General features: G+C 49.2%; 10 protein-coding genes across 10 annotated transcripts; 6 read left to right on the forward strand and 4 right to left on the reverse strand.

Moving 5' to 3' along the window:
- The first annotated feature begins 3,235 nt into the window (after positions 1–3,235).
- BDV38DRAFT_64954 (putative 1-phosphatidylinositol-4,5-bisphosphate phosphodiesterase Plc1) lies at positions 3,236–7,347 on the forward strand. The gene has a single exon (XM_032063696.1). It carries the CDS (start codon positions 3,759–3,761, stop codon positions 7,194–7,196), a length of 3,438 nt encoding a protein of 1,145 aa, XP_031919350.1. The 5' UTR covers positions 3,236–3,758; the 3' UTR covers positions 7,197–7,347.
- Positions 7,348–8,071: 724 nt separating this feature from the next.
- On the forward strand, positions 8,072–9,618 carry BDV38DRAFT_64996 (putative Coatomer subunit epsilon). The gene is made up of 5 exons (XM_032063699.1): positions 8,072–8,347; positions 8,419–8,794; positions 8,866–9,001; positions 9,077–9,315; positions 9,391–9,618. The coding sequence occupies exons 1-5, from the start codon at positions 8,323–8,325 to the stop codon at positions 9,497–9,499; spliced, it is 885 nt and encodes a 294-aa protein (XP_031919351.1). The 5' UTR covers positions 8,072–8,322; the 3' UTR covers positions 9,500–9,618.
- A 111-nt stretch (positions 9,619–9,729) lies between these two features.
- BDV38DRAFT_64975 (putative 6-hexanolactone hydrolase) lies at positions 9,730–11,373 on the reverse strand. The gene is made up of 4 exons (XM_032063698.1): positions 11,013–11,373; positions 10,796–10,941; positions 10,073–10,662; positions 9,730–9,974 (listed from the first exon to the last, which is right to left on the reverse strand). The coding sequence occupies exons 1-4, from the start codon at positions 11,204–11,206 to the stop codon at positions 9,840–9,842; spliced, it is 1,065 nt and encodes a 354-aa protein (XP_031919352.1). The 5' UTR covers positions 11,207–11,373; the 3' UTR covers positions 9,730–9,839.
- On the reverse strand, positions 11,374–13,410 carry pmi1 (mannose-6-phosphate isomerase pmi1). The gene is made up of 5 exons (XM_032063697.1): positions 13,145–13,410; positions 13,051–13,071; positions 12,904–12,995; positions 12,613–12,850; positions 11,374–12,544 (listed from the first exon to the last, which is right to left on the reverse strand). The coding sequence occupies exons 1-5, from the start codon at positions 13,173–13,175 to the stop codon at positions 11,541–11,543; spliced, it is 1,386 nt and encodes a 461-aa protein (XP_031919353.1). The 5' UTR covers positions 13,176–13,410; the 3' UTR covers positions 11,374–11,540.
- Positions 13,411–13,500: 90 nt separating this feature from the next.
- BDV38DRAFT_277317 (SAGA-associated factor 29 family protein) lies at positions 13,501–15,164 on the forward strand (the record flags this gene model as incomplete). Its single annotated transcript, XM_032058457.1, has 3 exons — positions 13,501–14,062; positions 14,298–14,823; positions 14,882–15,164. The coding sequence occupies 3 exons, from the start codon at positions 13,501–13,503 to the stop codon at positions 15,162–15,164; spliced, it is 1,371 nt and encodes a 456-aa protein (XP_031919354.1).
- Positions 15,165–16,106: 942 nt separating this feature from the next.
- Positions 16,107–17,727, forward strand: BDV38DRAFT_65023 (GTP cyclohydrolase II). The gene is made up of 2 exons (XM_032063700.1): positions 16,107–17,491; positions 17,550–17,727. Exons 1-2 carry the CDS (start codon positions 16,283–16,285, stop codon positions 17,577–17,579), a joined length of 1,239 nt encoding a protein of 412 aa, XP_031919355.1. The 5' UTR covers positions 16,107–16,282; the 3' UTR covers positions 17,580–17,727.
- Positions 17,728–18,299: 572 nt separating this feature from the next.
- On the forward strand, positions 18,300–20,472 carry BDV38DRAFT_65025 (bZIP transcription factor). The gene is made up of 2 exons (XM_032063701.1): positions 18,300–18,949; positions 19,026–20,472. Exons 1-2 carry the CDS (start codon positions 18,430–18,432, stop codon positions 20,129–20,131), a joined length of 1,626 nt encoding a protein of 541 aa, XP_031919356.1. The 5' UTR covers positions 18,300–18,429; the 3' UTR covers positions 20,132–20,472.
- BDV38DRAFT_233298 (NAD(P)-dependent oxidoreductase) lies at positions 20,323–22,423 on the reverse strand. The gene is made up of 5 exons (XM_032053117.1): positions 21,997–22,423; positions 21,738–21,926; positions 21,342–21,673; positions 21,142–21,279; positions 20,323–21,088 (listed from the first exon to the last, which is right to left on the reverse strand). Exons 1-5 carry the CDS (start codon positions 22,012–22,014, stop codon positions 20,830–20,832), a joined length of 936 nt encoding a protein of 311 aa, XP_031919357.1. The 5' UTR covers positions 22,015–22,423; the 3' UTR covers positions 20,323–20,829.
- Positions 22,424–22,755: 332 nt separating this feature from the next.
- BDV38DRAFT_267262 (actin-related protein 2) lies at positions 22,756–24,315 on the forward strand (the record flags this gene model as incomplete). The annotated part of the gene is made up of 7 exons (XM_032056558.1): positions 22,756–22,774; positions 22,847–22,893; positions 22,965–23,108; positions 23,186–23,411; positions 23,469–24,034; positions 24,085–24,162; positions 24,229–24,315. 7 exons carry the CDS (start codon positions 22,756–22,758, stop codon positions 24,313–24,315), a joined length of 1,167 nt encoding a protein of 388 aa, XP_031919358.1.
- Positions 24,316–24,719: 404 nt separating this feature from the next.
- On the reverse strand, positions 24,720–26,846 carry BDV38DRAFT_65238 (DMT family transporter). The gene is made up of 3 exons (XM_032063702.1): positions 26,192–26,846; positions 25,363–26,105; positions 24,720–25,208 (listed from the first exon to the last, which is right to left on the reverse strand). Exons 1-3 carry the CDS (start codon positions 26,605–26,607, stop codon positions 24,949–24,951), a joined length of 1,419 nt encoding a protein of 472 aa, XP_031919359.1. The 5' UTR covers positions 26,608–26,846; the 3' UTR covers positions 24,720–24,948.
- Positions 26,847–27,249: the final 403 nt, after the last annotated feature.

A 27,249-nucleotide genomic window follows, 5' to 3' on the forward strand; every position in this document is an offset into this window, starting at 1 on the left:
GGATTACTGTATCTATCTTTCCCTTCCGCCCACGTACTAGTATCTCCCAGCATCTGCGAACCTTACATAGACGAAAAGAACCACTTAATACTCCACTGTCTTGTCGACTAGGGATGAGCGGCTTCAACCGTTTTTTTTTTTTTTCTCTGTTTCCGGCAAACCCGCCCTTCTCCTCCCCTTTGCCCCCCTTAGTAGTACCATGCCTCACAGCATCATCGCACATTGATTTTCTGCAGTGCGAATGCATCCTTGACCAGAAGGCAATAGTTGGATGTCAACAACCCAGTCTCCTGCTCATTCTAAGACATAGATCAGGTGACAAGCACCCCGATTGCCGGAATTTTGAGTCATTGAACTATTGGACCGAACTATTCATATTGAACCGTTGACCTACTACTATACATGTCCTAAAGTGCGGAGGGATGGCGTGCAGCTTCACTTACCACTTTCGGGGAAGCAACGCAGAGTTATCCACAGGGATAAGGCGGTTTAGTTCAACAACCCGCGACCTGAAACTCTAAAGCTTGCAAGAATGAAGGGGATTGAGATGACGATAGACGATGATGATCGTATGCGATCCACATAATTCTTCCCTGGAAGGACCGCAGTATCGGTGCTCTCAAATTCTGTAACACCAGATATCAAATCCTATGCGGTGGGCAATCAATAGTCGTTTATTGTTGGCAGTGGATCGTTGGTGTGGCATGCTTCGAATTTTTTCTAGCGTAGTAAAGAAGATTGAAAGAAATGACAGTGGATTACTCCGTTCTCCGTATCACGCAGCCCCCATCATGTCTATGGGGAACGGGTTCTTCTGTGGGGATTCTTTTTTCGAAAAGGAAGGGCATGCAATGCAATTTGTTACAACTATGGGATGACCTGTATCCACAAGGTCAGCCTATCGAGTAAGTCGCACAGGCACTTTTCAACCTACTAGGGCTTTCCACTTTGCCCCCTTTCCTCCCTAAGGAATTTTTGTCGAAAGACCCCGAGATAATACCTAAGAATCAGGTGAAACTCGGCCTGCCCACAGCCAGTGAGAGTGTGCCGACCTGCAAGATTGACAGTGCTATCCTTCAAGGGATGATCGTCCAATGGTGTAGCAGATCAGGGTCTGTTTATTGGAAGATATTTCATTGTCCGCTCTGGTACCCAAATGATGCTCTCTCCAGGATTACAGGTCACGTTTCCGCGGGCCCTGATACCTTGGTACTTGTCATATACGTTTAATAACCCGGATAACTTCCATTCATACGAACTGCATGATAAGCGTACCTAGGCAGAAGTGTCAAAAGCAAGTACATGGAATAAGATAAATATTGAGGTCAGCCGACCCGAATTCATCTCAATATCAAGGCGATCCTAGACTTCCGGGTCTCGGTTTGTTTAGTATTCCAAGGGCAAAAAGGAAACACAAAAAAAAAAAAAGAATGAACAATATGTGCAAAAATAATATTCTTTTTATTTTTTGGCCAAAAAAGGCGAGAATACTCCGTAGACAAGCTGCCACAAACCATGACGATTAGCTTCAATATTTTCTTGGGCCGCCGTTGCTATGCGTTGTTCACAGCTCACCCGCAATGAAGTTTCAAGAACATCTGCCCAGCGACAAACGGCCCAGTTTGATTAGACTACATACCAAATTTACCATCCCTTTCCTACTCCTCATCATTTTAGTATATAGATCGTAAACTCCTCCCGGCCGTCCGTCATTGCCACCATGATCATTGATTTTTATACTTTTTCTTGAGAGTACAGAAGATCAACGGAAGCAGATATATTTGACTGCACGATATTCGTTTCCCCTCTTATTTCATTTTAATTTCTCTGGCTATACCTGAACGCCGCTGCTATCACCACTGACGGCCACTACCATCACCATTCCATCTCGTCTGGTTAGATCATCATTACATTGTTAGACGTTGTTTGGTACCGAAAGTCTAAGCGGTGTAATTTTCAACCCTTGTCTGACTCTTTCGGTTGTTCGTTCTCGTTTTCAACTTCTCAGTGGACCCGTGGCCGAGAAGAATAATAAGAGGAAAAAAAAAAAAAAAAAAAAAAAAAAAAAATGGATAAAACAACAGGAGCAAAATTAATAGAAGAAAGGAAAAAAAAAAAAAAAAAAGGAAACAGAAAAGAGGGAAAAGAAAATAGGCGGAAATACACATTAAGGTACTGTACAGATCCAGTTACCCGTTACGGCGTCTGTACGAGTACCGTGGACCGTGACCATACTGCAATACGTACCACACGACATACAGTACTCTGTACGTCAGTAAGCAGTACCCACTCCAGCTTTCTTTCAATTGAAACATCCAGTGGTTTCTTCCAAATCGAGCCTTCCACAATTCTTTCTCCTCAAATCTCCCTGTTGGTTCAACTTTCACCACTCATCTAAATGGAAAATCCTTAAGAGGACTATCGAATCCTTTTTTTTTTTTTTTTTTTAACATCTCTTCAGTACCTACGTCGTCCGCAGTTCTTCGCCTTCCTCCCTCCCGCAATTTAGTTACCCGAATTTCTTGGAGCACGCTGCTGGCACAGTCTCCTCGCTATTCGTCGCATGATCGTCATTTCTTACTTACATCCTGGCGGCTTTTTTTTTTTCTGTCGCTGCAGGTCCTCTACGACCCTACACGTAACCGTGCAGCATTACCTGAAACGGCGAGACTTCGAAGCGCACTAGGGCATCGCAACCTTAGCGACTACTGAGCTCCGTCCAATCTCTGATTGCTCCCCCAGCATCCTCCTTCTTCCTGTTTGGACCGCCTGCATCACTGTGCTGGCAGGCAATCCTGCATTGCAGCTCGGATCCTCGTCGCCGATTCTACATTTCCCGTGCTGCACCTTCCCAAATTACTTTTAGAACCACGCCAACTGACGCGAAAACTGAATTTCTTTGCACAATTACTCAAAGCGGAGGGGCTCTGCTGACAACCAAGCACATGCGCGGCACAGGCTACTTTTGTCTTGCATGATTCGTTTCTATTAGATTTTTTTTATCTGTGGGCCGCTATCTATCTTCCCTGTCAACACCAGGGAAAAATAAAAAAAGAAAAAGGAAAGGGAAAAAAAGAGGCACTGGTACCCCCGTCGCCAGACACAGCCAATTGGTCTGTCTCCACACCTTTCTATTCTTGCAGAAGGACAGCTTTCCCCGCGCATTGGAGGGATCGACGATTCAAGAGGGGTAAAAAGCAGGATTTCATTGAGAATACAGGTTTAAAAATAAAAAAGAAAACCGCCGAAAGGGGCAGAAAGCTCTAAAGGAACGTGACGAAAATCCGTTCCATAAGCAGGGAGCCAAGTCATCGATCAACAGCCTGATAGACGACGGTAGCGTTACCGATTGTTGCCCCGTGGAGCCACTGTTACACAAGGCCACTGTTCGTCTCAATTGTTATCAGGGACCTGAGTTCCTTTCCTCCCCCCCCCCCTCCTTCATTCCTCGCGAGCGCTCTCAGGAAGGGCTCTCCGCATTGCATTAAAGGCTGGCCAAGATGCAGATATCAAAATCATAACATATCCCGCTAAGGACGTGGCTTTTGCATCTCTCAGCCAGACACGTTCCCTAATTCGGTTCGTATTGCATTACAACCATAGGCCGCCATCTCTGAACCAACACGACCGCTTCCTTACTGCTGTACTGCTCATTCGTCCTTTGCGAAGTCCAGGTGACTCAGGCATTGGCACGGTTCACGACAGGTTGACAGTCTCACGATCTGCAGCTGGGTGGTGTGTTCTTGTAGGTACCCGCGATGGCCTACGCTGCTACCTCGTCGGCTTCGACCGTCAATGGCGATGCCCGCTCTAGCTTAAAACTCACTACATCATCCTCCAACCCCCCAAAGCTACATCATGTCATCACATCTATTCCTCCTGCCTCCAATCCTTCGTCAGCACCATCGTACGCTTCTTCCCTTACTACCACTCCCAATTCTTTACGCCCCGCCTATTTTCCTTCAAATGCTTCAAGCCCTTCAGGCACGCCTTTACAGATTGCTACCGACGGTCTTCGAGGACGTATACCTCCCTTCCCTGCTGTCCCTCCTACTACGTTCGAGCTCGGAGAGTCCGTGATGGCCGTCCCGGGGAATGCTCCTGCCTCTGGATCGGGGGACGCAGTCATCTCGAATTCCAAAGGTCCGGGCTTGATGCGCAGGATTTCCCGTGGTGCCGCAAACAAGCTTACACGAAGACGCCAATCTGCTTCCCACAATGAAAAGCGCGACCGCAGCTCTGGCCCCGTGACTATGCGGAGACGCAGTGACAGCAAGACCGGATCTCAGAACGGCCGCGACAACGCACTCGAATCTAGTAACGAAGAAGATAGCAATGATGCTCTTGATTCCCTTGGTGTTTGGTGCGGATCAGAGTCATCCAGCTTACCAAATGACAGTTTCATGGCAGCCTCACGCCACAGCGGCACAATTGCGCCGAAGATTGACTCAGCGATTCAGCGTGGGACGGTCTTGACAAAAGTAACAAAAAAGCGAAGAAAGCAAGTCCGTTTCTTCCTCGACCTAGATGCGGGCAAGGTCTACTGGGACGTCTCGAATCCGACTAAGCGCTTCTACATTGACGATATCAAGGAAATTCGAGTTGGCGTGGACGCACGGAATTACCGCGAGGAGCACCAGGTTCCACAAGACACCGAAAGTCGCTGGTTCACAATTGTTATTGCCGATGACGAGCGGTCAAAAGGTCGTGCAGTCAAAACGCTGCACCTTATTGCTCCCAATGATTACATCCTGGAACTTTGGACTACGACTCTAGAACATATCTCCCGATATAGGATAGGCCTCATGGCTGGCCTGGCTGGTTCCGGTCAGAGTGAGGCAGTCCTGAAGGCGCATTGGCAGCGTGAGATGTCGAGATTGTTCCCTCACGGGCCCAGGTCGGCTGAGCAGGGGAGTCTTGATTTTGGAGCCGTGGAGAGCATTTGTCGCAGTTTACATATCAATTGCTCTAAGAACATGCTTCGCGCTCAATTCTCCAAAGCTGATTCTGATGTTAACGGCAAGTTGAACTTTTCACAATTCCAGAATTTTGTTGCTCGCTTGAAAGAGCGAAAAGACGTCAAGGAGATCTTCAAAGATAGCGCCACGGATGCCAAAGCTGGCCTAAGCATTGATGAATTTTTGACATTCCTCCGAAACATCCAAAATGAGGACGTTGACTCAGATCGAAGTTATTGGGTCTCAGTTTTCGACAAATGTGTACGGAAGTCTAAATCGCGGGTCCCAAGCATCCCAGAGTTTGAGGAGGAGCAAGTCCCTCGAATGGACCTTGATGCATTTTCCTCTTTCCTTGCGTCTCCATGGAACGGATTATACGCCTCCCGTGCTCCCCAGTCGCGATTCGACCGCCCCCTGAACGAATACTTTATCTCGAGTTCCCACAATACGTATCTTTTAGGCCGCCAGGTCGCGGGAGCGTCCAGTACAGAGGCATACATAAGTGCTTTGCAAAAAGGCTGCCGTTGTGTAGAGATCGACTGTTGGGATGGGGCTGATGGCCGACCAATTGTGTCCCATGGAAGAACTATGACCACGAGTGTTCTGTTTGCCGACTGTATTACCGTCATTAATCGCTACGCATTCATTACTACCGATTTCCCTCTCATCCTGTCTCTCGAAGTACACTGTAATCCGGAGCAGCAACTGGCAATGGTCAAAATCATGAAGGATACGTTCAAAGATCAGCTCGTCCTGGAGCCACTGTTAACAAACAGTTTTGTCCTTCCCTCGCCTGAAGAGCTGAAGGGGCGCATTCTTGTCAAGGTAAAGACTTGTGACGAGCTCCAAGAGGGTGTACGACAGGAGCCCGTCGGCACATTCGCCGTCCACGGCCGTAAGCGCAGCGCAAGTTCTCCCTTTATACGCCCGACGGCATCAGAAAGCCCAGCACTCACCAGTCTGCCCCCTCTGTCGAGCCCTCCGACGCTTGGACTGGAAACCGTTGGCTCATTTTTGACCCAAGATAGACGCTCTTTCACAACCACCAGCATCAGCAGTGCCACGGAGGAAAGTGACGGCGCATTGGCGACCATCAGGAAAGAAAAGAAAAGGCGCCAGAAGAGTAAGATCACCAGACCCTTGTCAGATCTAGGCGTCTATACCCGAGGGTACAAATGGCACAGCTTCTCATCCGCTGAAAGTCAACGGTATAATCATGTTTACTCCTTCGCCGAAAGATCATTTGAGGGTATCTGCCGTGATGCTGAAAACAAGGTTCTCTTCGAAAAGCACAACCGAAAATATCTGACTCGGGTCTATCCATCCGGCTTCCGTTTGAGATCTTCGAACTTCGACCCCCTTAAATTTTGGCGACGCGGCGTTCAGATGGCGGCCTTGAACTGGCAAACATACGACATTGGCATGCAGATGAACCAGGCTATGTTTGCGGCTGGGAGCGATCGAACGGGTTACGTGCTAAAACCCGAGTCTCTTCGCGCCTTGAGTCCAGCCGACGAAGAGAAAACGAAGACTACAGAGTGGAAGCTTGTTCGATTCTCAGTGGACGTTATCTCTGCCCAACAACTTCCTCGCCCTCGCAGCATTGGACCCGATGATAATATCAACCCTTACGTGGAGATCGAAATGTTTAGCGCAGACGATCGTGGCCAGAGCTTCGTTTATGGCGAGGGTGGTATGAACGCATCCGCCCGTAATGGCATGTCGGGCATCGGATTTCCGCACCGTCGGCGCACGAAGATCGAGCAGAGCAATGGATATAGCCCAATCTTCAATGATCGCTTCAGGTTGTCGTTGGAGACTAAGTATCCTGATTTGGTATTCGTTCGCTGGACTATCTGGAGCTCTCAGGATGGGCGCAGTGCAGGAAGTAATAGCAGTGTCCAACTTGCCACGTTCACTGCGAAACTTAGCAGCTTGTCCCAAGGATATCGCTACTTGCCCCTGTATGATGGCGGCGGAGACCAATATCTGTTCTCGACCTTATTCTGCAAGATCACCAAAGAAGATCCGGTATCTGTTCAGCGGCTTGATGCAGAAGAATTGAGAGCTGAGCGGATGGGTATTCTTCGACAAATCGGCCAGACCGTCTTCAAGCGCACGTCGTCTACGGAGCGCGAGAAGGGTAATGACTTGGCAACAAGCCCAGAAGATAAGGATAGTTCTCCAGATCTGACACCAACGGTTTCTGCAGCGTCCACTTCATCATTACATCCTTGAAGCCTAGCAAGGAGCGTTTTCAGCTGTGGCGTGCTACCAGGACACCAGTTTCACTTTTCTATTTCCGCTTCTTTTCCCACGCGACTCCTCATCTATGGCTTCGTCAATCTCAATAACATGTGCAAATAAACGGAGCGGCGTTCTTCAAACTTTCATTGCATCTATTGTGTCCTTTTCCGGGCTTTTCCTTTGGCACTTACTTTCGGGGGCTTTGGCGCAGTACGGTTGCTGAGGTCACTGGAGGGCCTAAAGGAGAAACCGTCATCTACTTGTTTGTCTCTACTCTGTGTTATTAAAGGGCGATGTATGGCTGCATTGCGAGTGAGGTACGGCGCTCCTTGATATCTTCCTTTGTCTTTGTCTTCAGTTCCATTTGCGATTGGATTACGTTTGTTCTATCTAGCGATACCCTCTGCTTGTGCTCTTCCGTTGTGTGTTGCATGGCTGTGCACTTATTTTACTTCTCATGATGTTGTTTTTTCTTCTTTTGTTTGCAGCGAATCTTGCCCATCATAGTTCTTGATTTATTTGTCTTCAGGGTTTGGGGTTAGGGTAGCATTTCACACGTTATAATCATCGGATAGGATGGCAGCATTCAAGGAGTCCGCAGGGAATGGTTGCATCATTGGTCACAATTGGGAGGGATTACATGTATGAGAGCGTGGATTAAAGTCAACACTTTTGATGGAGCGATGTACTTGCTCAATCCTGTTCCATTGATCTGAGGGTTCTAGATGAATCTCCGACATGAGGCGAGGTCATGTCTATTTTTACGTTTCATATTCTTGTTTTAATATTAAACGTGCGCTGGAACGCTCATTTTATTCCGGGCCTATGTGCAGGTATTACATTTTCCAGTCTTTTTCTTTTCCCTTGTAAGGCAGGCCTTCTTATTGCCCGAAGGGTTAGATATTTATCATGTGAGGCATTTACTCCGTAGTATGTACTAGTAGGGCGAATGCTGGGCTGCGGTAAATGATAAGTTGATTGACTGATACCGTCACCGCCCTCGGAAAGGCAACGTGACGACTTTCGGCCTCCGCCTTCCGTTCCATCAACCATACGCTGTATACGACACACAGTAAATAAATACAAGTGGCAATTCTTTTTGCAATTATACTACGCCATGGATCCATTCTCGGCAGAAGGTGGTAAGTGTTTCGCGATTGTACACCCTAAAAATGAGTAAAGTGCCTTCCAACTCATACTCCTCTCCCCACAGAACTTATCAACATTCACAATGCCTTTCACCAAGGCCAGTACCAGGAGGTGGTCGACTTCGACACATCGGCCCTATCCTCTGAAAACCACCTTCCTGCTCGCGTTCTACAGCTTCGCGCTAAAATTGCCTTGGGACAGACTGACCAGGTTCTCGCGGACGTTGACGGCGAAGACACCCCCGACCTTGCGGCAGCGAAGGCATTGGCGCAGCAAACGGCCGGCGACAGCGAGTCTGCCCTGAAGCTTGCACAAGATCTGGCGGAGAACTACCCCGATAATGGTACTGTACAGGTCCTAGGTGGAACGGTGCTGCAGGCGCAGGGATTGAGCGAGGAGGCTCTCGCTTTGTTGGCGAAGCACCAAGGCAATCTGGAAGCGTATGTTTGATGTCGCTTTAGTCTCTGGTTGGAGGAGAATGCTAATTTCATGGCTTTTTGGGATATGATAGTGTTGCATTAACCGTTCAGATCCATCTACAGCAGAATCGCTCCGATCTCGCCTTGAAGGAGGTGCAGACTGCCAAGCGCTGGGCTCAAGATTCCCTGCTTGTTAATTTGGCCGAGTCGTGGGTTGGTTTGAGAGTTGTATGTATTCACATTACTTTGGTATTGTTTCTTTCAAGAGATGGTAGCTAACGGGTTGGTTCTATCTATCTCTAGGGCGGCGAAAAGTACCAGTCTGCTTTCTACGTCTATGAAGAACTCGCCGCTGGCCCCAGTACATCTGCCCCGCTCTCCATTGTTGGCCAGGCCGTGGCTGAAATCCACCTCGGCCGGTTGCCAGAAGCTGAAGCTGCATTGACGGCAGCTCTTGAGAAGTATCCCGAGGATGCGGAGCTCATTGCCAACAGCATCGTGCTGAATGTGTTGGTCGGCAAGCCGACTGAGGAGCTGGAGTCGTACGTATCACATTGCTCTTTGGGCTTTTGCTGCGATGTCTTGAATCTAGCTAACGGAAATATCTTTGGTCACAGACGTCTACAGAACGCGCAGTCGTCGCATGCCCTGTTGGCTGATATTCAAGAGAAGAGTGCGTTCTTCGATACCGCTGCCGCGAAGTATGCGCCGAGAGTGTCCTCTTAGATCCCCCTTTGCCTCTCCCCACCCTATTTTTCTCTCTCCCATACTCGATTTTCACTTTCTTCTTCATGCGCCTTGTGCGATCCGGTGTTTTGTTACTTTGATGATTTATACGACGGCGTAGCTATTTTATTGTGCCAGGTATTATCGGCGATTGCCTTTATTCCATTTGCTATCGTCCCAGTTGTGGAAATCTGATTTCATGATAGACATTAATACTCAAACATGTTTGGTGTAGTGCATGCGCTCTGAGTGTTTCCCTCCCGCTTCTGACTCGCAGATCTACGAGGCTAGATATTCAAATGTATATAGATACCAGGATGATGGCTGCTCAGCTAACGCCCTAGAGACGAGACCGCAACCACTCCTTCAATCCGTTCCCCTGCTGGGTCTCCTTTCCAATAAAACCAGCGCTGTAAACCGGTGCAACATGAGTCTCCCCATGCCCTACCAGATATGTCGTGTTCGGTACAACCGACTAACCCGAATCCCGACCCCGTTAGCAATCAAGATCCCCTATCCCCACGAACCGAGAAAATGCCACCCGGAAAAACAAAGGAAAAAAAGAATGTTTACCTGGAACTTCTTCACAAAGGCATCAATCGGATCGAACAAGATCTCATCCCTCCCTGCCAAAATCAAGACATCCTTCACCTTCGCGTTCCTCCACCATTCAATCGGTGCCCGATTAGGCTCACTCCACGCATCGCCCTTCTTCCCATCCGCGCCCAAATACATGCGCGACCACCGGTCCAAAATCTCCCGCCCAATCATATCCTTATACTGATTCTCCTGCATGGAGGTGCCCTCATAGACGAAACTCACCCACGGTGCGAAGGCAAACAACCCCGCCAAGGGCGCTACGTCGCACAGAGGCTCGATATCTGGATGCGGGTGTGACAGATGCAGGAGGACGGCTAGGGCTAGGTTTCCACCTGCGGAGTCGCCGGCGACAACCACGCTGGCCGGGTCACGGTTTGTCTCGGTGAGGATGTAGCGGAGGGCTTCCACAGCCTGCCGGAGCTGAGTTGGGTAGACGGCGTGCGGGGTGAGGCTGTACGTTATGATGAAGAAGGCTACGTCGTGGCCTTCTGCGTTGAAGGTGTTGACCAAGTCGCCGTAGAAGGAAATATGGCCCGCTGCGCAGGGCACGGCGAATCCGCCGCCTGTTTGGGTGCATTAGCAGTGTACTACTACTTCCCTTTCATATACCGATTTCTTCTGGGGGTAGCATAGCATAGCTTAGACATGCTGTTGTGTTACAATACAAGGGTACGAAAGATAGTAAATGTAATATACCATGGTAATAAATGACCACATTTTTGGCATTCTTGTTTCCGATCCAGTGGCCTTGTGCACCATGGTTGAGAGGGACTGTCTCGGGTTGGAGTCCCTTTTTCTGTAGGGCTGTCTCGTAGACGGACCTTGTGGGGCCATTCATGTATCTTTTTTTTTTTTTTTTTAGCTTGTTAGTCCCGATCGAGGTATGATTTTCCAGGGGTAGGGGATTATGTACTGGAACTGTTCTGCGCTCAGTCTATTGCACAGTTTTCTCAACGCTGCGTTGCCGACGTGGAGCCCGTATCCTGATGCGCCGCTTTGGCCTCGGAAGATACCTGTGACGGCAGTATAGAGAGCTGTGCCCAAAACGGTTAATTGAGCATGCATGAGGTCTACTCTCTCCCACAGGGAGATTGAGGTGGAGGTCATTTTGGTAGGAGGTGTGGAGCTTGATACGTGAAGGGGGGTGTTAAGGGAAAGAGAAAAGAATTGAATGGGTGTGGAGAAGGAAAGGGAATCGAGAGGTGAGTGAAATGCCGGAGCTGAAAGATTAAGCTATGGATGGATGGATGGCCTGAATTCCCCGCAGCTGGAAGTAGATCTTGAAAAGGGTATGTGATGTTGATCAGCTTACCTCGGCTGTTGCGGGCCGACTGAGCTACAGATCTGTTTCTTTGTTTTGGTTCATGGCAAGAGGGAAAGTATTATAAGTCATATTGCTGTAATTAATTTTACATCCATTCGTTGCTGTTAAGTAAATAGTTTAGTGGCCGTTCACCATGTCTTCCTTACCGGTTAGATCACAGAATGCCTTGAAGGTCGTCAACACCCTTTCCTCCTCACCTCCAGAACCAGTGTTCTCAATGATACACTCGGCATCGGCACCGACAAAGAAGACATAGCCCTCCTTCACTTCCTCTGTCTTATGGCCGACGGTGATCTTTCCGGTGCCTCCGGTGCAGATTAGGATGCTAGGTCCTCCCAACGCGTCGAAAGTAGCCTTGGCGCCAGTTCGCTTGAGATCGGTCTTCACCACACTAAATTCCTCAATTGGGGGGTCATAGAGCATGGACGAGGAGGCGCTTGAGTATGCGGACGCATTCAGAATTACGTACGGGTATTCCTTGGGTTCTAGCTTCTGTTCCTCAATTGGAGCATAGGAGTATGTCAGCATGTCGGTCAGAGTCTCCACATCCTTGAACTTGGGGGTGAAGCCAGCTCGCACGACGTTGTCGGAAGACGCCATGCATTCGATAATGTCGCCGGACACGTAGGCATGAATGTCGTCCGCCTTCAAAAACATGGCCTCTCCCGGCGCAAGCTTGACGAAGTTGAGGAAGAAGAACACAAACAGGCCAATATCGTTGGGGAACTGCCCGTTGAGACGTGTGATGACAGCAGCCAATTCCGCTGGGTTACTGGGGTTTGTCTCTGGGGTGTTCGCAGAGGTGCCAAATGTTTCCGGGGAGTTTTGGGCCGCAGCCGTGAGCTCCTTTGTAGCTGTCTCGATGTTCTCGGACGATGAGTTCATCAGCGCCGTGAACACGGTCCTCAATGCATCCTTGTTTTTCTGCATGACAGTGGGATCCTCCGAACCCTCGGAGCCTTTAACTGCGCCCAGGAATTGGTCGACTATATCCGTTCCAATCAACTGACGGAGGGGCGCCACGGCATTGAGGAAATGGGAAATCTCCGCTAAGGGGCGGAAACCGCAAAGTCCTTCGAACGGGGTGATTGCGATGGTCATCTCGGGCTTGTGGTTGTCATCTGCCAAGACCACGTTAGTAAACCCGGAGTACAATTAGCCATCGTTATGCGTGAGCTCTATTATGTACCAGGGTAGTTGCGAGGATCTCTGGCATGGAGCTTCTCTGCAAGCTTCTTGTTCGGGTGCGCTTGAATACTGAGGGCTTTGTTGACAGAAAGCACCTTGAAGAGGAATGGCAATTTTCCACCGTATTTTTCGCTAACCTCCTTGGATAGCAAAGCTTGGTTGTCCTGGACCATATCGAGGAGGGTTCGCTGAGTCTCGACGTCTTTCGAAGGGAGTGAAGGGTGCGTGCCCATCCATAACTATAGATGGAAGTTAGCGATTGCGTGTGATCGGTAAGTAGTCTAGAATTGACCTCTGCATAGGGTTTCTCCGATTCTATGGAGAAGTCTGGCGCAGCTGTTGTAGCTGCATAGCGGGCAGCTGCCGACTCCTGACCAATCTTGCCTAAGGTAATACTCAGCAACTTATAGATTCAGGATGTTCGTAGGGTTCTATGTACCCCAGTCATAACTGTTGACACCTGTACGTGTGCGCTGTGATTAGTATTCATGAAAAGGAGGGCATAGACAGGCCAAATTCCAAAGAAATCATACCACACTGGAGTCGAAGCAAAGGCACCTGCATTTTGTAGAGCGTGACGTAACAGGAAGGATTGAGTGAATGCCAGAGGGTCAAGAAGTAAACACAGGAGACGAGATTAGGCAAGAGCACCCCAAAGGGTCTGATGATTCACTCAAAGGTGTTTGAAAGAGAAAGAAGAAGAAGAAGAAAAAGAAGAGGAGAAAAGTTGAGTCTTTTCTCTTGCTTTAAAACTTTCTCCTTCCCTCTCCAAGTCCCGTCTTTCCAAGAAGTCAACCCACTTTCCCTTCCAGTTCTGCCCCTCCATCCATAATCCTACTAGTAATTACTATACCTGATTAGGATGACCGGAAGCGTTCCCGTGACTAAAATGGGGAGCACCAATGACGGCGTGCATTGGCCAGCAAAGCGCTTACCGCTTAACCGCGATGGGAACTCCGCCAGCGATAGCCGCCAGGTCGGGGAACCATTATCGTCTCCGCTCCAGCTCGAACCAGGCGAGTATCCTACTGAAGAGACTCCAAGCTCACCTCTGAGCTCCTTTAGTCGCCCGCACGATCTCCGCCACGGTGCGGCTCGTGGCACGCGAAGCGCGCGTCGCAAAGACATTATCTCCGCTTTTTCCTGGGAGGCCTTGACCATTGAGAAAGCTAGAACCGGGGAGCTTGCAACCTCATCCGGAAACAGTAAAAGTCCGCAACAGCGCCCAGTTGCTGTTGCACCTCCCAGCACACCTCCATCCAAGATGTCACGGAATCGTCCTAGGGGCCCTCCGCTGCCTAGGGACAATGGTCTCGCGGCCAATGAGGAAACTGATATGTGGAACAAGATCCTCCAGGATCTACGAAAGGCAAAGGAGAAGAACGATAAGCAGAAGTCATTAGCCGAGCAGATATCTGCGTTGAATGAGAAGATTGGCAAGGATGGTGGGAGTAAGTATCTCCCCTCTCATCTCTGTTTTTGTTTCTACATCGAATACCTCGGGAAAAGAGTATATCTGGGTCTCCGCTTTCATGATCCGGCCCCTTGGCGCTCAGGTGATGCCATGCTATCAAGGATCATAGCTGCATAAACCGTCTCAATTCATTACCCTGTTTGCCAGTTTATTACGCTGTGGGCTTGCTAGATCATATTCAGTAGCTAGCACATGCTAATTGTCGTCCACAGAGCCGAGTCTACATGAGCATAACCAGCTGGATAGTCTATATCGGCAAATGCTCAAGCTTTGTGAAGATGAGAGAGCCATTCTTCAAGATGAACCGAGTGATGTGATCAAGAACTTGGGCCTTCTGACCGCACTTCGTCAGGCATCTGAGGCAGAGGCGCCACTTAACCGTGCGGCTGCTCTTGGGAAATCTCGTAAAAAGAGAAATGACGTGGATGGGTCAGCTACTGACTCGCCGGGGCCTTCAGGTGCCTCCCTACCGGACAAAGCTGGTCGTATTAAGGGGGGCATCCAGCGTGGCTCCAGTGTGTCCAGCAACCAGGCTCGTGACAGCCGTGACAGTCGAGATGTTCACGTTAAAGTGGAGGAAGGCACGGAAGGCACCAAGGGTACACTCGCCGAGCGCAATGGACACTTGGTGGTTGGAGCCGAAGTAGTCTTCAAACACAACAAGAACAAGCAAGGGGTCGAAGGTGAGGGGATCCAGTGCATCATCAAAGGGATTTCTGGAGATGGACATAAGAAGCGGTATGGCATGACGACCCCGGGCGTCCTTACCTCTGAACTGACCGATACCCCGTTTAAGGTATGATGTACAGGATCCTGAGCCGAATGAAAATGGCGAACAGGGAGCGGTTTACAAAACCACCGCTGCGTCTTTAATCCCAATCCCGCAAGTTGGCTCGACATTACCAAGTTTTTCAGTAGGAAAACAAGTTCTGGCAAGATACCCGGATACTACGACTTTTTACCGGGCAGAGGTGATGGGGTCCAGAAAAGACACCTACCGTCTCAAGTTTGAAGGCGAAGAAGATGACAAGGAGATGGAAGTGGACCGTAGGTTTGTCCTTGACATCCCCGGAAAGTAAAGGAAGCAGAGAAATGCCAAAGGCTACATGAAAAAAAAAATAAATAAATAAAAAATAAAGACGATGAAGAGCGAACACGACAACAAATACTGCATATTCGAATCCTGAGTATTTGGTGATTATGATGATACCCTTTGAACCAAATTGATACAATTTCAAGGAAAGAGTCTGGAATGGAATAGAAGCGTCCTCCCTATTGATAGTTGAGTTGGCCAACTTTGAATAGTATAGTACTACCAAGGAATAGATAGTCTTGACCAAACTGACTAATTTGCAACTTGCTAAGCTCAAGCATTCCATGCATCGATTCCCTTACAATGGCCAGCAAAAAGCTTGATCCATCTAGGGTCGGCAACGCCAAGTAGATCATAATTCAGATTCTATTGCGAAATAAGTCAATGGGGGTATCATGTTCCAATAGGACGCCGATCTTAAGGCGGGATTTCTAAATTTCAAAGTAAAATCACCCGGAGATGACAATTTGTTAGGTAATTAATAAGTGTATAGTTACAGTGTACGGTGTAGATGGAAGTGAATAGAGCATTCTACCGATAAAGTTTGGTCGATTTTCAACCGCGATAAGAATGGGATTTCTGCGATAAAGTGCGATCGTCAATTGGATTATCGGCGAGGTGTGGGATGGAAAGGTTCCGCAGTCATTGAAATCGGGGAACAATGGAATTAATGGACAATTGGAAATTTTTTGGGAAAAGGAGACTTTTGAGTAGAGAAAATTTTGAGACAAAATGGGGGGATTTTCTGTCATCAGCTGAGTGATTGGTAGTTCATTGGATGCGAGAGCCTGGACGGGCACCTGACTAATGCTACCCGTAAGGCCTGACTAATGGAAATCCTGAGTCAGCCACATGCTGCAGCCCCCGCCCCAATGCGCCGCCCAGTGCTGTGTCATTCCCGCGGATCCGAGGGAGATACATGCATGGGAAAGTTATCATACTCCGTACAAATGTCCGATCTTCTGAGCATGCGTTTGTCCTAACGTCTGACTAACCATTGACCGTGCTTTGTTATCCATTAATTTCGTCCCCGTCATATGTATATGGTCGCTTACTCACCCTTATTCTTAACCTGATTTCGCAATCGCATTACTCCTTTGTGCCATGTCGAACTTACCATCTCATGCCTCGCCGACATTCACGGCGCAGGCCTCTTCTTCTCATCAAGCTGTCGATGATATACCTCTGGACTCAACCTCCGTGGCTCCAACGTCATTGAACAACAGAATAGGCGAGCTCCGTGGTGATGCTGCAAATCAAACTGACGCCACAGAGCACACCCGAGGCGATATTACCCCCGCAGTGCCCGCTTCTCTTCTCTCCCCTTCCTTCACACCTCCAGCGACACCAGGTGGCACGATAAACCAAGCGCAACTACTTCAGCAGACTCAACAACCCACGCACACTAAACCCCCTAAGCTCCTCTCCTGCCTTCCAAATGTTGAGTGTATTGTTCGCGCACGAATCCCAACCACCAATGGAGCTGAGATGTTCCTTCACCTCTACCACAATGACTTAGACAACAAAGAGCATTTAGCAATTGTATTCGGAAACAGTATTCGATCCCGAAGTTTGGATGCAGTCCGTCCGGGGGAGACGGAAATGGACCGAATGATCCGTGGGGCATACATCGGTACCCTCCGTCCCGGCCGAGTGAGCAGTTGGTATGATAGTTCCACAAATACCGAGAGCACTTCTAGTGGACAAGAGCGGAGCACCCCAGGTGCCCCTGTTTCATCACAGACACCAGAGTTAGCGCAGAGTAACACAAACCAAGCACCGCTGGTTAGAATCCATTCGGAATGTTACACCGGCGAAACGGCATGGTCCGCACGCTGTGATTGTGGTGAACAGCTCGACGAGGCGGCACGCTTGATGTCTCTCCCGATGGAAACTTTGAATGAGGTGGCGTCCCAGCAAGAATTATCTGTACCTTCGAATGCATCTGGAGGCGTGATCATTTACCTCCGCCAGGAAGGCCGCGGGATCGGCCTAGGAGAAAAGCTTAAAGCGTATAATCTTCAAGACCTTGGATCAGATACCGTTGAAGCCAATTTACTCCTTCGACATCCTGCAGATGCCAGAAGCTATGGCCTTGCCACAGCGATGCTGGCGGATCTTGGCCTAGGTGTCGATTCCAACCCACATGGAATCCGCCTCCTTACAAACAACCCTGACAAGATCCGAGCGGTCGAGGGACCGAACCGGGAAGTTGTTGTGAAGGAAAGAGTACCGATGGTTCCCTTGGCCTGGCGAACAGGCGGAAAGATGGGAATTACGAGCTCTGAAGTCGAGGGTTACTTGCGGACAAAGGTCGGTTTTCCCTCCAATGACTCCGATGTGAGGAATGCTAACGTGGCAAACACAACAGATCTCGAAGATGGGTCACATGCTCCAATAAATTATCCAATCCCAACCTTTTCTTGCTTTTATGTCTTACACGATTTTCCCGATGAGTTTTACGTGGAGGTGCTGTCGCTTCGATGCTTTCCTGCTTTTTGCTGTATAAAGGGGCTCTTGTATGCTTGCTTGTCTTATCTACGGTGCTGTATATCTCTCATATTTGGCATTCTCTATACGATCATTTGCCTAGTATTACGTCGGACTACGTCTTGGGGCATCATGATATATTACTAGATTGGGCATTGTCTGTGATGCGTTACCGGGGTTTGGGAGTGACCGTTCGAGCTTTTGGCTTCAGGATTGGAATGCTAAGGACCCTGCCATATACAATTTAATACGTTTGGTATTGTAAAATAAAGGAGGCAAAACTGGCGAATTGTCATGTGAATGTTCCCACCCCTTGGTTTTATACATACCTAACATACATAACCGCTCGTCTGTTTGTTGCCCTTGTTTTCTCACTGAAGTTCGTTTATTGCCCCCGATCGATCGGCAGCGCCACTGCCGGTACTCTTCAGCGGGAGAGATCAAATCAATTACGACAATTAATTTGTCTTGAGAATCCTCCCGGCATTTTTGAGGTGACATTGACAAGGGTTCTAACGATAGAGTTCAGCGGGACTCCACTTGTTCCAGACTCGTAGTCATGCCGAAACGTCGTCGGCTGAAAAAGTATCGTTCTTCTCTCACACGGCCACACCACAATCATTTCTTTTCGTTTTACGACATCGATGCTGAACCTTTTTGAGCTCTTGCTGATCCAGGTATTATCCTGGAAACTCCCTCTCTAAATTTCCCGGCCGTCTTGAATGGCCGTTACGTTTCGATAACCACTTGAGAAGGAGGTCATGGCTAATCGCCTGCCTCCTCTGAATGATGTGGCCCCTTCCTCGGCCCTCGACTCTTCTTCCTCGGGAACCCGGGAGACTCCAGTCGCGACCGACCCGGTCAATTTAGACACAGATTATGTGAAACTGGAGGATTCTCCTACGCCATCCGCGTCGACGCACGCAGATGCAGATGCAGAAACACCGGCGCCAGACAATGGCGGGCCGGCGGGGCGGAAACGCAAGTTGAATAGTAGTTCCGCAAGAGGTGTAGCCAATCTCACTCCCGAGCAGCTGGCGAAGAAACGAGCCAACGACCGACAGGCCCAACGGGCAATTCGCGAGAGAACCAAAGCTCATATCGATTCGCTGGAACACCGCGTCCGCGAGCTGTCTTCTCAGAAGCCATTTTTGGATCTTCAGGCGGCGCTGAAGCAAAATGAAGCCATTCAAGCCGAGAACCGCGACATCAAACAGGGGTTGAAGGCGATCATGGATGTCATTCGGCCTTTAGTTGGAAAGCACGAAGCGTCTAGTGCTAGTAAGTCTGGCCATTGGTGCAGTCAAACTACCCACCATTATCTCAGGGATCTTTAGAGCTAAATAGGCGCCTCCAGATCCTCCCGCCTCTGCAGCTGCTCCCTCGGGCACGCATTCGGGCCCCCCTTTGTCTACAGCACCACCGTTTTCAAAAACCAGTTACTTTAGCGACACCAAGCCAAACAATGTCGACCATTCCTATTCTGAGGCTTCCGCGAGGATTGAAACTCCCTCATCCACACACTCGGCGCCTTTGTTAGGCACCATCCGGCGCGAAAGCTCCACAAATGGGCCGTCAGCTTCATTTCGCATTGCGTTCGACTATCAGCGGCATAATCTAACGCATGGATTAGATTTTGGGAGCGATGAAAGGATGGCCTTTAACTTTCTACTTGATGCATCCCAACAAGTTCCGAAAGTGGAGGGCTTCCGCCGCTCGCCGGGGAACTTCCGAACTCCCCCAATGAACGCTCCTCCAGCCTACCCATCGCCGATCCACGGCTCCATGGCGGAGCAATCTCTACCCGCCTATATGACGCCAATCCGAAACATTGCACCAACCTGCACGCTGGATGCCATCCTGTTGGACTTTCTCCACCATCGACAGCGCGAAGCAGCTTCAGGGGTCCCCCAGCAAAAACTAGTGGGGCCCCCTTATCCCAGTGTCTCCTCCCTGCTCAATCCAGAAAGAGGCGCTTACTCACATCCGTTATCAAAGGTGTTCACTGATATCCTGCGCACCTTTCCGGATATTTCTTCCCTTCCGGAGCAAGTCGCTGTCTTATATGTCATGTTCCTTCTTATGCGGTGGCAGATCTATCCAACGCCTGAAAATTATGATCGGGTACCGGAATGGCTGACTCCGCGCCCATCACAGCTTTTAACACCACACCCCGCCTGGATTGACTACCTGCCATGGCCGCGGATGCGCGATCGCGTAGTGATGGCACACCAGGACTACCCTTTTGACAATTGGTTTATACCCTTTACGCGTACACTGTCAGTCAACTGGCCATATGAGGAAACTGATTGTCTTTTGTCGACGGGGGATAACGATGACCTGATCATCAACCCCGTCTTCGAAAGGCATCTACGTAACCTCAACAATTGGAGTCTCGGCTCAGCATTTGCGGAAGCGTATCCGTCCTTAGCGGAGACAGCCAGAATTAAGAACCAGCCATAGCCGTATCTTCACCACGGGTTGATCTTCGCTGGGCAGCCACCGTATAGATAGATAATCGGGTGGAATTCTGTTAAATATATTTTTGACCAATTGTGGCCTAAAAAGGCTCAGGCGGGTGATACATATTTGAGAGCATCTTCTATACATTCTCTAGGCATCTCCTTGTCTCTCGTCCTTCGTTTGGTGTTTTGGGGGGGGGGGGGGTTCGTTTGTTTTCGTCTCTAACCCTTGACTACTTTACCATGTTGCCATGTCACTCGGATACTTGCACTATAACTGCCTGAAAAGCGGGATAAGTTGTCCGAGTCATGCTGGCTATACAGTGTATGGAGAGACGGTAAACATACTGACATTCGGGATATAGCATCGTAGCAATAGAACTTCTGAACACGATCGCCTCAGCCGCTTGATGTTCTGAAAGATCGGGCTTAGAATTCTCCTGATTTGTCGGAAACACCGAACGTAGATCTAGAGCTGGTATCATAGACTAGAGGTTGTTGTGGCAGCAGTTAGATTTCAAACATTTAGATAGTCAAATCCAAATGCAACTGTGTTTTATTTGATACCGCCTTGTCTGCCGTCCATTACATCGTAGTAATAAAAACCAGAGAACTATATTCTGCGTTTATCCACGCTCAGCAATTAATCTATTGTCCAACTCATTAATGAGTCCATCCCTCTTATGGCCAATTTCAACTTCACTCCTTCCGACTCTTTTCATTCCAGAAAGTCATTCCCGCCTTCTGTCGCAGAACGCCATACATTGAGCTGCTGTCCAGACATTCACCAGCATACTCCCTCGCAGCAACCATGTTCTCATGCGCAACCTTCAGACCGGGAAGCTCAACATTATGCTCCTTAGCCATGGCAAATGCATGGTTCGCATCCTTAATAGCAAGAGACACACCAAATCCAGGCCGAGATTCCAGCGGCGGCGCATACGCACCAGTTGTCAATCTGTAACAGGTCAGCGATGTACAAACATCAATAAGGATTCCAAGGTACACCACCTCTTCGAATATCCACCAGCCACAGCGCCAAAAGCTTCGCCGATGAGCTCTTCCATCGGACCAGTGCCTAATCCAGTACGCTCGGCGAAAACCTGGGCTTCTCCGACGGCTTCCATCATATTAACAGTGACGATATTACTGGTATTCATCAGCATTGCTCCCTTACCGCGTGAAAAAAAGAAGTAAAAGGTAGCTCATACCCAGCAATTTTCAAAAGCGAAGACTTAGTCGCATCCTCACCACAATCAATAACCTTGCGACCCATAACATCTTGAATTAACGGCTTGACCACCTCCGAGGCCTTCTTCGGCCCGGCAATGGCAAAGACGAGCTTTCCATCCACCGCGATCGGATTGCCACCGAACACAGGTGCCGCTAGGAAAGACGCTTGCTGTTCTCTCAGCTTAGAGACAGTTAGACCCACCGTTTCGGGGTGGACGGTCGAGCAGTCCACGAAGATCTTGTCGCGGAGAGAGTACCCCGATCCAATGGCGGATGTAATTAATTGTTGGAGGACTGAGTCATTGGAGACCTTTTTTTTTGTGTTAGCTCTAGGGAATGTGAATGTTTTGGGAGGAAAAGGGGATTGTACGCACCATGGTGAAGATGATCCCGCATTGACCGACTAGTTTGGCGAAGCTGGTCTCTGGCGTAGCACCTAGGGTTTTGAGGGGGTCCCCGCGTGCCATTGTCCGGTTCGAGTAGATTAGATTCATGGCATTTTTGGTTGCTAAGTGTCTTTGGAGATTGGTGGCCATGGCTAGGCCCATGGAGCCTAGGCCATACTATTTTGTATAGGTCAGTAATGTTGTTGTTGTTGTTGTTGTTGTTGTTGGGCTGTCGGGTTGAACATACCCAACCGATACGAGTCATGTTTGACGATACAATAGACTCTAGAGTCAAGGATATGTGTGATCAAATACACAGCTACAGGGGGTAAGTTGAAGTTGTAGAGCAGGATATGAGAGGTTATGAGCTAGAGTAGGGGTGTTCTTAACGATAATCGATAACCGGGCGGTCCCGATACCGGGCGGACAACTGCGACAGGGTAGTCTAGTCATTTACCGTGAGAATGGTTTTCATTGACTGGTCATAATTATAGACATCCGCGGTATACTATGTTGAGCGTTCATACATGAAGTTTCAGCCTCCATCCTATCATTCGTTTGAGGATTGTGGCAAGGGGCTAGTGGTGGATGTTGACCCCCAATCTGGCCCTCAAGTACACAACCAAGAAGAAAACATTTTGCTAAATCAGTCATGCGGAACAGATCGTTATTCTCAGTCTATTTATTGTGATTGATAGTGGCTTTAGTATGTCTCGGAACAAAGGACGAGGAGTACGGAGTAACAGTTCCCAGATCTGATTTAATATATCGGGCGTTCAGGCATCCAGGCATTCCACGAACGGGCAGCAGTGACGACTGACTTGACGTGCACCGCCAGTCCATCAGCCACGCATTCCCAATAACGTTGCTCTTTCCCCTTCCCCTCATATCTCTATTACTTCCCCCCCAGTTTTCTCCCCACCCCGGGACTACATACCTATAATCGCATTTGTTTGTTACTCTGGAATTGTTTAAGCATTTATTATTGTGATTCGGATTCAACACCATGGCGGACATGCCCATTGGTAAGCTTCATCCTCCGCTCCTGACAGCTACTGCCTGCTGCTCCCGTCCCGTCAACTAACCCGTACATCTAGTGCTCGACGGAGGAACCGGTTTCCTCAAGGTCGGATATGCTGCGCAGGTATGTCTTCCACTTGCACGGTCTTTACAATATTCAAAGAGCTCTTTGTTTACTTTGTTGCCATCTATTAGAACTTCCCCGAGCACCAGTTCCCCTCAATAGTGGGGCGGCCCATACTGCGAACTGAGGAACAGGCCGGCGACATTGTTGTGAAGGATATCATGTGCGGAGATGAAGCTGCCGCTGCTAGATCAATGCTTCAGATCAGCTATCCTGTACGTCTCCTCCCCGCGGCTCATTGTCACTTTCTGATTGTACGCCCCCAAATTGCTGATCTGTGCCCAATGGATAGATGGAAAATGGAATAGTGAAGAACTGGGATGATATGCAACACCTATGGAACTTTACCTTTTATGAGAAGCTGGGCATTGATCCCACCGGTCGCAAAATCCTCCTTACCGAACCCCCTATGAACCCCTTAAAGAACCGCGAGAAGATGGCCGAGGTCATGCTGGAAGGCTATAACTTCGGTGGTGTATACGTCGCTATCCAAGCTGTGCTTGCACTATACGCCCAGGGTATGTGCTAGGATTCCCCTTTACGCGGCAGCGCAAGCAGCTTATGTGGTCTACTAGGTCTTAGCAGCGGTGTGGTCGTCGACTCCGGTGATGGTGTTACGCATATTATCCCGGTATACGAATCTACCGTCCTTAACCACCATATCCGTCGATTGGATGTCGCGGGTCGTGATGTCACCCGTAACATGATCGCCCTCCTCCTTCGCCGCGGTTATGCCCTGAACCGTACGGCCGACTTCGAGACAGTGCGCCAGATTAAGGAGAAACTTTGCTACGTTTCTTATGATTTAGAGTTGGACAAGAAGCTCTCAGAGGACACAACCGTTCTTGTCGAGTCCTATACTCTCCCCGACGGTCGTGTCATTCGTGTAGGAAGTGAGCGTTTTGAGGCCCCCGAGTGTCTCTTCCAGCCGCACCTTGTGGACGTGGACCAGCCCGGTATCGCCGAAATGCTCTTCAACACCATTCAGGGCGCCGATGTGGATGTTCGCTCTAGCTTGTACAAGGCTATCGTGCTAAGTGGAGGAAGCAGCATGTACCCTGGTCTGCCATCACGACTGGAGAAGGAGCTTAAGCAGTTGTGGCTCACACGTGTACTGCACGGAGACCCGGAGAGGCTGAACGTATGTTTAATAACATGTTTTACAGGAGATATACGCTAACTCTAGTCCAGAAATTCAAGGTGCGGATTGAGGATCCGCCAAGACGGAGGCACATGGTCTTCCTGGGCGGTGCTGTCCTCGCTAATCTGGTAAGTGCCTGGACCTTATTCATGCTTATATACAATTTAAGCTCAGATCATCTAACTATCTCTCAGATCGCCGACAAGGAGGATATGTGGGTCACCAAGCAAGAATGGCAAGAGCAGGGTGCTCGTGCCTTGGACAAGCTTGGACCCAGATAAACGTAAAACCGTTGTTCACCTCTTTTCCCCCTTTTTTCCTACTCTATTCAAACACCTTCCTTACTGCCCATGTACAGCATCCTCTTATCTCTGGGAGATCGCCCTTGATGTTCATGTCATATAGGGATCTAAGGACAGCGTGCACTGCGCCCTACATTTCCTGTTCTTGTACCTAGTATAGAGAAACCAGACTAACTTGATCGAGTCTGCCGAGCCTTTGCATTGACGCCCCCGACCCTAATCGTCGAATGTATACTTATTGAAGTAGTATGTATATTGCATGGTTTGCACCCCCCGTAAGGGAGAGAAGTTTCAAAACTCCCCTACTCCTATACCCCGAACACAGCACTTTATCCCAGTAAAAACAAGAAAGGAAACAAAAGTACAAGACAAAGAATGGAAGTAAAAATGTACATTGACAAAGCAAAAAGGTAGGCGAAACCTCGAACACTCTAATCAACTCCGCCATGTAACAAATAAAGGAAAAGGTAGTAACCAATTCTATAATATGACGCATCCAACGAATGGCAATAAACATATAAAGGAAGTAAGAAAGGAAGAAGAAAAATCGAAACAACAGTCAACGAACAAGACATAGCCGGATATATCCGGTTAACGAGACATGGACGAAATCTAGTCGTCGCTGTCAGATTCGACTTGTTCGTTTTCGAGACACTTCTTCGTCTCCTCGTTCATTTCGCGGTAGGTACTCCAGCTTAAAAGGAAGAAAGCTGCGATGATAAGGACGCCGCCGATGATGGAGGATGTGGAGAGGGGTTGGCCTGTTCGGAGCCAGTCGACGATGGCGACAAGGAAGATGGTGAGGAGAGAGGCGACGGAGGAGAGAACCGGGGAGGTCAGGGAGATGAGGACTAGGAAGGATCCCGAGAAGGCTGTTTAGGTGGATTAAATGCATGGTTAGTTTTTCTTTTCGTTTTTGTATGTAATTGTTTCTTGGTATTCTCTTTGTGGTTTGGGTTGGTTTTGGATTTACTTGGGGGGGTTTACTAGGACGGGTGATGGGTTTCATTATATATGTGGACTTACTGGCATTGGCACAGACGGAGATGAGGAGCATCCAGGCGGTTTCTCCGGTGGGCCAACGGAAGGTTTCCCAGCCTAAGATGTGGAGGACAGGTAGGGGGATCCAGAGCACGAATAGAGTGAAGCATCCGATCAGACTGCCGAATGTATTTGCGAAGATCATGCTGCGTCCGGGACTGGTGCCTTCCGGGGGGCAGGCGTACTTCTTATAAAGTACCTCGTACAGGCCGTAGAGTATACTACCGATACCGATGATAAGATTGCCCAAAAGCCTATTGCTTACTTGACCTTCTCCTTTACCCGGGGTGCCATCCGCATGCTTGTCTTCGTCTCTATCTCCATATGCCACCACGAGAACGCCCACAATGGCCACAATTACGGCAAATACCTTATCGAAGCGAAGTTTGTCTTTGAGGAGTGGGATGGAGAATGCATAGGCAAAGAAGGCGGAGCAATTGTAGATGGCGGTCAAGTCGCTCGCTGTCGTCATATTGACAGCCAGGTACCATGAGCCGCCTGCAACGGTGAGGGACATTGTCACGAATGCTGTGGTCTTGAGCATGTATGGAATCGGGGAACGGCGGGAGGCTACGTGCATATCTTGAGACTCGACCATCTGTGCGGTCGTCCGGAGGAGGAAGACATGACGTCGCCAGAATGCGTCCCAGGAGAGTTTCCTCTTCTGCAACCGAAGAATAAGGAGTTGGACTGGCCAGAGAAGGGACCACGACCCGTGTGTAAGGTAACTGCGAGTCAGTTATGCAGACGTCAGCCACTGAACAATAAATGTGTGGAAACAATGAAGATTGGAGATCTGAACAGCGAAACCTACAGCATGCAGTAGGGCTTATCCCAGCCCAGTTCACCCGCGATATATACCGCAGTCTCGGTCTGTATCACGAAACTCGCCAAACTCAATAAGAGAAAACCGGATGCAATGATGTATTTTCGCCGAGTATCCTGCTCTGCGTTATGTTCCGTACCACTACTCCTGACCGTCGGCCTTCGTGTATGGTGATGCAGCATAGGCCTGCCTTCCGAAGCAGCACCATTACCGAAGCTGGCATTGGATAATCGCCGGTGCTCATCTTTTAGTAGCGGTTGTTGCGACTGGCCGTCCGTAACGGACCGGTGCATGGGGGGTCGATTCGTGGTCATTTCCTCATCGGAATCGGGGGCGTCGAGAACCGGCTCGGTGTCCCTGACCTCCTCCTGCCCCAACAGGTGCGAACTATCTGAAGCCACCATGTCTCAATCTTCCGCAATACAAAGGAAATAGGAAAAAGAGTAAAAACCTTCACTCAACCACTGGATCCTGTGCGCAGGAGATCCAACCGGAAAAGACAAAGGTAAGGGGGTTGTTCAATCAAATCGGAGGTCGGCGTTGCTTTATGTCGACGGATAGAGTAACGAGGGGAATGCCGAGGCGGACGCAGTCTCCTCCATAGAACTTATACAAAAACGAGAGAGTTGGACAGTAATCAAAGCATAAGGATCGGAATCGGCATCTACCACTTTCTCGAGGAAGAGTAGATTAGGAGATTTTGTTCGGGGACCTGCAGCTCATAAATAACAAAACCGCCAGGGGATTGTTGCTTGCTGCGGCCACGTTTGCGCCAAGTCTTCGCACTGGGTTTCTATATGGTAATTCGAATGACGGAAGAGGAGGGAAAAAAGCGGGAAAAGAAAGGTTCTTAGTTGTGGTACTAATGGCGCAGGAGGCGGAATGACACCATGTAAGGGGAGGCGGAGGGAAACTTCGAGTTTAAGGGAATTCAAAAGGACAGGACAAGTTGAAGGTCAACTCAAATGTAGTCGGAGTACGGAGTAGTACGTGAGCCTGTGGCCGTCCGCAGCGAATGATTTGAGGATTCCAGAAACGGGGTTGCC

Source organism: Aspergillus pseudotamarii (assembly GCF_009193445.1).
Source record: "Aspergillus pseudotamarii strain CBS 117625 unplaced genomic scaffold BDV38scaffold_2, whole genome shotgun sequence".
In the NCBI taxonomy this organism is placed as follows: domain Eukaryota; kingdom Fungi; phylum Ascomycota; class Eurotiomycetes; order Eurotiales; family Aspergillaceae; genus Aspergillus; species Aspergillus pseudotamarii.

Coding starts and splice junctions, on each gene's coding strand:
- BDV38DRAFT_64954 (XM_032063696.1), top strand. CDS start 3,759: ATGGCCTACGCTGCTACCTCGTCGGCTTCGACCGTCAATGGCGATGCC.
- BDV38DRAFT_64996 (XM_032063699.1), top strand. CDS start 8,323: ATGGATCCATTCTCGGCAGAAGGTG. Junction 8,795..8,865: donor CACCAAGGCAATCTGGAAGC/GTATGTTTGATG, acceptor GGGATATGATAG/TGTTGCATTAACCGTTCAGA. Junction 9,002..9,076: donor CGTGGGTTGGTTTGAGAGTT/GTATGTATTCAC, acceptor ATCTATCTCTAG/GGCGGCGAAAAGTACCAGTC.
- BDV38DRAFT_64975 (XM_032063698.1), bottom strand. CDS start 11,206: ATGACCTCCACCTCAATCTCCCTGTGGGAGAGAGTAGACCTCATGCAT. Junction 10,942..11,012: donor CTGAGCGCAGAACAGTTCCA/GTACATAATCCC, acceptor AAAAAAAAAAAG/ATACATGAATGGCCCCACAA. Junction 10,663..10,795: donor TGTGGTCATTTATTACCATG/GTATATTACATT, acceptor GCACCCAAACAG/GCGGCGGATTCGCCGTGCCC.
- pmi1 (XM_032063697.1), bottom strand. CDS start 13,175: ATGCAGGTGCCTTTGCTTCGACTCCAGTGTG. Junction 13,072..13,144: donor TTTGCTTCGACTCCAGTGTG/GTATGATTTCTT, acceptor GCACACGTACAG/GTGTCAACAGTTATGACTGG. Junction 12,996..13,050: donor TGTCAACAGTTATGACTGGG/GTACATAGAACC, acceptor GTATTACCTTAG/GCAAGATTGGTCAGGAGTCG.
- BDV38DRAFT_65023 (XM_032063700.1), top strand. CDS start 16,283: ATGTCGAACTTACCATCTCATGCCTCGCCGACATTCACGGCGCAGGCC. Junction 17,492..17,549: donor AGGGTTACTTGCGGACAAAG/GTCGGTTTTCCC, acceptor CAAACACAACAG/ATCTCGAAGATGGGTCACAT.
- BDV38DRAFT_65025 (XM_032063701.1), top strand. CDS start 18,430: ATGGCTAATCGCCTGCCTCCTCTGAATGATGTGGCCCCTTCCTCGGCC. Junction 18,950..19,025: donor GCACGAAGCGTCTAGTGCTA/GTAAGTCTGGCC, acceptor AGGCGCCTCCAG/ATCCTCCCGCCTCTGCAGCT.
- BDV38DRAFT_233298 (XM_032053117.1), bottom strand. Junction 21,674..21,737: donor GCGGGATCATCTTCACCATG/GTGCGTACAATC, acceptor ACAAAAAAAAAG/GTCTCCAATGACTCAGTCCT. Junction 21,280..21,341: donor TCGCTTTTGAAAATTGCTGG/GTATGAGCTACC, acceptor GATGAATACCAG/TAATATCGTCACTGTTAATA.
- BDV38DRAFT_65238 (XM_032063702.1), bottom strand. CDS start 26,607: ATGGTGGCTTCAGATAGTTCGCACCTGTTGGGGCAGGAGGAGGTCAGG. Junction 26,106..26,191: donor GATAAGCCCTACTGCATGCT/GTAGGTTTCGCT, acceptor ACTGACTCGCAG/TTACCTTACACACGGGTCGT. Junction 25,209..25,362: donor CTCCGTCTGTGCCAATGCCA/GTAAGTCCACAT, acceptor CCACCTAAACAG/CCTTCTCGGGATCCTTCCTA.